Below are 8,020 nucleotides of genomic sequence, written 5' to 3'. Positions count from 1 at the left end.
CAATATCCTGGACTCACGCCTGGTCCGCGGTTGGGTGCAGTTTTTGGTTCATTGGCGTGGTTATGGTCCAGAGGAGCGTTCCTGGGTTCCCTCCGCAGATGTCCATGCTCCTGCCTTGCTCCGAGCCTTCCACGCACGCTTCCCTCAGAAACCGTTCTTTACTCCGCGGAGGAGGGGCCCTTGAGGGGGAGGTACTGTCATGGTCTTACCTTCTTGCTGTTCTCCTTCGTTTGACATGTGCTGGCGGCCATCTTGGTTTCTTGTAGCCTCCCACCCTGCGGCTCCTCCTTCCCACTGGGAGGAGCTGGATGCCGAGCTCATATATATAGGAGGTCTGTGGCTTCAGTTCCCTGCTTGGTCCTCCTGTGTTCACATGCTTCTAAGACTGCTGCTGCTTCTGATTCCTGATCCTGGCTTCGTCTGACTACCCTGCTGGTTCCTGATCCTGGCTTCGTCTGACTACCCTGCTGGTTCCTGATCCTGGCTTCGTCTGACTACCCTGCTGGTTCCTGATCCTGGCTTCGTCTGACTACCCTCCTGGTTCCTGACCCCTGGCTTCGCAAAGACTCTGCATCGGTTTCGCCATCCGTTTGGACTTTTGCTTTATAGCTTGTTTTTCAATAAAGCTTTCTTATTTTCACTTATCTGTTGTTGTATGTCTGGTTCATGGTTCCGTGACAGTACCTGGAGGAAACCCAGGCAGGCACAGCGAAAACATGCAAACTCCAGGCGCGTAGTGCCATGGTTGGGATTCAAACCAATGACCCTAGTGCTGCTAGGCGGAAGTGCGAACCACTTAGCCACTGTGTTAAGGTCTTTATAAAACAATGTGTATAAAAGTAATTTTAAAACATTCTTATGGAAGCTCAGACTCAAGGGTAGGAATGTATGACACAACAAAACATTTTGGGAACAGACTTTATGATGCTCTCTAATAACATATTGTAGCTTGTGTGATAACTGATCACAGTCTGGTGTACACCTGTGTGTTGCAGATTATACAATCTGCGTAATGGAAACTCATGATAAACACGTTAAAATTTGAAAAAGCTTTAAGCACTATTTGCATCTAAATTGGCCATGTCACAAAGGAATGCATGTTTTTATTAAAAAAAAAAAATTGGTTATGCGGTCTTTAATAGTCAAACACATGAGTAAAAATGTTATAAATTATGACCAAAGAGAAGTCTGGGAATCCCAATGAAGGACACGACAGGCAGTCTCTATAAAATAGCAACTTTCAGCAGACAGCTCTTCCTCTAGAAATGTTCTCAGTAGTCAAAGCCAAGTGCACACGTCTATAATTCCCCTATGGAAACAAAATTATAATATAACAGGCACAATATATACCAAGCTTAAAAAAAATGAACCTTTTTTTCCAGCAATGACAGTCAATTGGTGTGGAGAAACTAAAATGCTGTCTCTCTTCGAGCGCTTTCACACTGATCGGTTTTCGAGTCACGCCCCATTTGCAGCAATGGAACCGTTTAAATCAATGCGACTTAAGTCACAGCGATTCTGAAAAAAAGGTTGCTGCACTGTTTCTGTGCAAATTTAGTGCGACTTGCATTGACATCTGTTAAATCAAGTTGCAGATGTCAGCAAGCTGCAGATGAAATTGCATTGATAGTCGAGTCGGCTTTTGAAGCGTTGCTGAAGAAGCACCATTTCAAAGCCACACTGTTGTGAACCAGGGCTAAAGTGGAACGTTACTTAAAAAAAATAAACCCTGCAAACAAGCAAGATTTGCAATGCAGAAGGGACATTAGGTCTATTCTGCATACAAGCATTCATACCTGCTTCACATTGTACACGGAGTTGTGCACATGTACAGTTTGGTATCTGCCAGGGTGTCACATCATCCTGGCCCAACCAATCAAGATGGTTGAACATTTCGAACCTGGAAAAAAATTGACCAAAGGGAATAGCAGCTGGTGAGTGAGCTCCCACAGGCGAGTATAGTTTTACTTTAAATGTCTATATATTTATGTTTGTTGATTGCCTATAAAGTCACTTCTCTCTATATATATATATATATATGCACGTAGTGACAGGATAAAAAAGAATATATAAATACAGAGCCGGTTTAACATTCCTTTAATCCACTTAGAAAGCATCAATGCACACCCAAACCAACATACTTATTTGTCATATAAGAACAGGGAGCAAGTCTATCAGCCAGAAGAACCTTAGAACAGGCTCACAGCAGGGTTTCTCCTACAGAAAACTGAAGAGATTCCATTCAATTGCAATGTGCAGCAGTCAGGAGTTCCAGTCACATCTTCAAAAGGTTTATCACCCGATCGAAGGCTTTTCTCTGGTTGTTGTCCCCCAACTGGTACACCGATAAAAAGTAACTGCAGTCTAGAAATGAAAAGAAAAAAAAATGATACATTGCTACAAATTTAAGGGTTAAAGTCTCACCTTACCTTCAGTCTTGCACAGCTGTATAGGCTCCTCTCCTGTACTGAAATAGACTACTTTGGTTTCACTGCACCAAAGTGAGCATTCCACAGTGTGCTTCAGAAGCTGCAACACGTCTGCAAGAGCTCGCTTCCTGGCTGGGGGGATTATCATCTAGACCCCCCCCCCCCCCCTTTTATATTTAACACACTGCAAATGCAGCCTGCCTAGGAACCATCACTTGTCCAAACTGATACCCATCCATCACGGCATTTTGAGATTTGCACAATCCCCCCCCCCCCCCCCCACCAAGAACCAGCCCCACTTCCTGCACAAAGGCTGAGAGCGGTTTTCAGGAAACTACATAATTGCACTAAAAATGGTGTCAAACCATATCGCAGCAGTGTGAAGCGAGCCTTAAAGTGAAACTCCAGACAAACCGCTATTTAAAATAATGAAATAAACAGGTTTACTTTTTTAAATGGTTGCAAAAATGAAATTTCTCATGACAGATATCCTTGCAAAGAAAATACTTATGCCCCGTACACACGTACCGATTGTTGGCCATAAATGTTCGGCCAACGTCCGATCGGCCAATTGTCGGCTTGTTAGTATGATGCTTCCGACAACCGACTGCGACTTTTCGGCCGAACAAAATCAGGTCTGCATGCTATAAAATTTTTGTTGGCCAACAACAGAACAGCCGATTGTTCGTCAGTCAGTACAGATTTCGGCCGACAAACATCAGATGAGCAATACTGGGCATACTCAGAGAAGAAAAAACACACGAAAAGTAGACCAGAACATGACATCACTTCTGCAGTTGGTTGTTGTTGGCCGACAAAATTCGTATGCTGTCTAGAGCATATTTCAACCAACACAACAACACTGGACAAAAGACGGCCGATCGTTCGGCCGACAATCGGTGCGTGTGTACGGGGCTTAAGAATACTTACCTCTCCCAGCATGCCTCAGAACTACTGATGTGATGAAGAGAAATCACCCAATCAAGTCTACTTAGAAACAGACCCTTCCAGAATTATCAAATCCCTGTGGTCCACCACTACACTCAGTAGTTCCCCTTGCCTACTTTAAAGGCTCCACAGGACAAAGTAATGAATTGGGATCGAAAGGAGGAACAACTGAGCAATGTGGGGTCCGTATACTACTTTTTTTGATCAGAAGACAGTGAATCACTGACCTTCACAAAAGTACTGATATCAGTAGATTGGCATAAAAGCTTCCTTTCGAATGGTCATTAGATGTAGGGAAAGTTATAACATGGTGTTTGAGGAATAATAACCTTTACGTGTGTGTGTGTGTTCAAGTAAAAGTGTCTCTGAGGCTAGGTTCACACACATGCGATGCAGGAACCAGTGTGATCCCTGTGCAGGTTCTCGCATCGCATCATACTCGCAGGCAGTTCACACTGCTCCGAGAACCGCCGCAGGTGTCAACAGAAAGTTAATGATACCCCCAAATCAGTTAGCAGATTGCAGCAGAATGTGGTGCGAACTGTGAAATCAGATCGCATGTGTGTGAACACCTATGTGATCCGATTTCAGTGAGGACCAAAAAAGGGTCCTGCACTATTTTGCTGCAAATGCGATTTCAGCCATACAAACTGTATGGCTGGATTCGCATCGCACAGACATTGCATGTGGTGTGCACTGCAATGCGGTGCAAATCAACATGCGATTTCTGGAATCACATATGTGTGACCCCAGCCTAACTTTACAGAAAAGATGATATCAACAGATAGATATTTATAGAAAATAGGATTTTAGTTGCTCTATAAGGAGCCAAACTAAACAAAACAATCATCACAATAAAAGTTGTTAATTTTATTCTATCTGGGGACTGGACGCTGGATAGGAAATCATCTGTGCCCAAATATTGCTCCCATTACACCGCCTTCATTTTAAAGGCCCAACTGAATTCCCAGTTAAAATCAGCTAAATAAAATCCTGATTAATCAAAGTAAAAGTGGTCAAAGTCTAGGGTTTATTTTGTTTAGAAAACAGCCAAAGTAGAAAAGCCTGTCACCCGCCAGCATGCTGCTGAAAAAAAATGCTCTCTGTGTAGAAGCTGTGGTCGCTCTGCAGTTGTTCGACGTGTCACTCTCCACCCCAAGTCCACACTACACCTCTCCAATCAGCAGTAAGCATTAAAACTTTATTCCTTAATTTGAAGGTAACATACAAGACTCTGTTACCACTTCAATACCGGGCACTGTCACCCCCTTCCTGCCCACTCCAGTTTTCAGCTTTCAGCGCTCTCACATTTTTTTTTTTTTTTTTAAATCTTTTTATTGAGTTTTCAACAGAGAAAATAAAACAAATGAATGACAATTCAAAATGAAAATCATGCAACACTGTACCCATATGAAATTTGTATTTTTTTTTTCCCCACACAAAGAGAGCTTTCTTTTGGTGGTATTTAAAATCACCACAGGGTTTTTAATTTTTTGCTAAATAAACAAAAAAAGAAGACCAAAGTTTAAAAAAAAAAAACACCACAACATACAGTTTAGTTCCTGCAAAAAAAAAAAAAAAATTGCAAATAAATAATCTTTCTTCCTAATTTAGGCCAAACTCTACTCTGCTACATTTCTTGAAATATGAAAATAACCCAAATCAGTGTATATTGTATAGTCTGTAGGAAAGTTAGGGGTCCACAAACTATGATATATCTCTGAAAATTGATCAGTCCTGATGTACTGAGAGCTCATATCATTTCTTGATTGCCAGAAAATGCCAGGACAGTACAAATATCCCCCAAATTACCCCTTTTTGGGAAGTAAAACTGTTCAAGGTAGTAGAGGCATGGTGAGTTTTGGAATTTTTTGGACTGTCATGTCAGTGCAGTACAGCGTTTTCATATAACTGGTGTGGCAGAGATCAGGGACACTGACTGGTGACAATGTAAAAAGAAAAAATAAAAAAATAAAAAATTTTCCAATTTGGTTTCTTTTTCAATGATTTATTTTCACACTGACCAGAGCAATACATAATACTACTCTGGGGAAGTAATTAGGATTTTTTATTTATTTATTTATTTATTTTTTTTTGCAGGATTGCTTAAAACAAGTGATTTTCATTGGTATAAGCAACCAATTTTACTGAATGAAATTGATTCATTCAGTGACTTTTGTTGTGATTAGCCAAAGCTAATCAAATGGTACAGATGGGTTGTGATTGGCCCTGTCTGTACCATGTGATCACTGTGACCAATCTCAGCTAGCAACACAATTGTATACAATGGATGGCATTAAAGGAAACCATCTATTGTTCACAACTGTCATGTGATCTGCTGTGATTAGTCACAGCGAACACATGACACTGGCAGTGGGCCAGTACAGTGATCAGTCATCGGCTGTGTCCAGTGGACACAGCCAGTGACAGATCACGCCGCGCATCCTCCCAGAACAACAGTGCTCCCGCCAGGCTGTCATTTTACTTAACACCGGGTGGGAAGGTGTTAGATCACTAAATATATATTTCACAACAACGTTAGTTAATAATTGTATCAAGAAAAATCAAGAACACATACCTTGTCCCTGTAACATGGCAGCCACAGAGGCCTTCCTCATGACGAGTTCTACACAATTCTCCCAATCCTTCTTCATTTGGAATTGGGTAAAGTGATAGGATGGCCACCAGTCACTCCTGGAATTCCATGCCTCCGTTATCCAAGATGTCTGACCACTGAAGAAGAAGAAAAAAAAAAAAACCTCACATTAATCTAGAGTAAATCTTATTTAAAACAATGTACAATATCTACTGCATTTTTATAAGAAGGCCCCCCAGTTGAGAAAAGAAGAAGAAAAGAAGAACGCATTTACAGCAATGCTCACCTTCTCCTTGCTGTCCCACTCCATAGCCAATAGTGGATTCTCATCCAGGTTGATCAATCCTCTGTCATCTAAACCACTACCCACGAGTCCTCATAGACCACCTCCTGGGGGTGCCTCCCACTGGATTGTTCTGTGCACCAGTAGGGACCACCCACCACTGCAGGAAAGAAGACCCCCCCATACCATGAGACCAGAAAGAGGACAGTGGAAAAAAAAAAGGAGGTTGGCATGAATGGAGGGATGCCCAACTAGACAAGCTATACTTTTTTGAATGGGGAGAGGAAATATTGGGCGAACGTCAGCATTAAGGTGTTATAAGCAACTTAAAGCGAACCTTCCCCCCAAAGTATATGCCATGTTGCCCTCCTTCCCTCTCCCTCTCTCACGTTTTAATTGATGACAGCACTTCTGTACTTCACGTATAGTTGTGAATTATTATACAGAATTTATATAGTGCCAACAGTTTGCGCAGAGCTTTACAATATGAGAGGAGACAATACAATTTAATACAGGAGAAATTAGAGGGCCCTGCTCATTAGAGTTTACAACCTAGAAGGGAGGATCAAGTGTAACAAAAGGCAATAACTGTGGGGGATGAGCTGATGGAGAAAATAGTTGTTAGGTGTGTGTAGGATAGGCTTCTTTGAAGATCGAGGGGGTGGGGTTTTTTGATCTTAGGTGGTACAAGTAGGTGTTGCCTCCGTCCCTATATTTTGAAGAAAGAAGGGGTTTTCTTGGTGTCTCAGGCCAAGGGAATGGGACTTTATGGGCAAGTAAGTATCAATTAAACAAGGTGAGAAATTATATATATAAAATAAATCTATCAATTTATTACCAATATTACATAGGTCAAAAAATAAATAATATCATCTCAATGTGAGCATTGGTGTTGGGTATAGGCCCAATGTGAGAAGGATGAAGAAAGAGTAAGGATTCTAAATTGAATCCGTGACATAAGTGTTATTTGTGACAGTTTATGGATCTTGTCTCTGTGTATCCCGTGTATGTTCAGGATTAGATGATTCACAGAGTTTCATCCATAAATTCTGACGCTTCGGCTGTATTAGCCTTTATCAAAGTTCTCTGTCACCCAGCTGTAATATATAATTGACGATATTTTAATGTTTCCATTGTTTGGAAAATATGCATATAATTAATATATATATATAGAGGTGAGTAAATACATACTTTAAAAATCTTGTTTCTGCAAACCAAAATAAATCCCTCTGTCTCCTCTAAAACTGCAGCAAGGAGTCGTAGTGTGCCATGGTCTGGAAGGATATATTAATATTAATTGTAATGTCATATCATATCGAGATGTAAAGTCATATACTGCCATTGTTGGCTACTCACATCCAGATTGGGAGGTAGTTCTATATAGGTATATGTTGTTCCTCTAGTGGTATCCTGGATGGTTCTGGAGGGGAATATATGTATATAGCTGACATTGTATCTTACTTGGTAAGTAATTCATGTGGGTATTCAATGCCCAAATGGAAAAGGACTTACATTTGCAAGGTTTGTGAACGAATTGGATGGAGGGAGGGAGGGATGTCTCTCCCAATACTGCAGTCCAAAGTGGGAAGCTGCCGCCAGTAATCCGTTTCTGCAAAGGGGGGGACCATGGGTTATATCCATGTAATGCAATTTGGTGTATGAAAATATTTATTTAATTTGTGACTTTGGTAAGATAAAGAAAACTTCCATCCAAACTTACATTTTGAGGGAGGTATGGTATAGAAAGGAGGGGAGGGGGTTGGT

At 41.2% G+C, this 8,020-nt stretch overlaps 1 protein-coding gene across 1 annotated transcript in view; it reads right to left on the bottom strand.

Annotated features, from left to right (window-relative positions):
• Positions 1 to 2,275: 2,275 nt before the first annotated feature.
• TAF1A (TATA-box binding protein associated factor, RNA polymerase I subunit A) overlaps positions 2,276 to 8,020 on the bottom strand; it is a gene marked incomplete at its 3' end in the record, with an annotated part of 51,691 nt that continues 45,946 nt past the window's right edge. The window contains exons 10-11 of the mRNA XM_082250982.1: positions 5,956 to 6,110; positions 2,276 to 2,364 (exon numbers count right to left, since the gene is read on the bottom strand). Coding sequence (XP_082107108.1) covers positions 2,276 to 2,364; positions 5,956 to 6,110 — 244 coding nt within the window. The remainder of the gene's footprint in view (positions 2,365 to 5,955; positions 6,111 to 8,020) is intronic.

This window comes from Pelophylax lessonae (genome assembly GCF_965119305.1).
Source record: "Pelophylax lessonae genome assembly, chromosome: 3".
Lineage (NCBI taxonomy): Eukaryota > Metazoa > Chordata > Amphibia > Anura > Ranidae > Pelophylax > Pelophylax lessonae.
The sequence above is the reverse complement of the archived record's forward strand: the minus strand, read 5'-3'. Positions and strand labels throughout refer to the sequence as shown.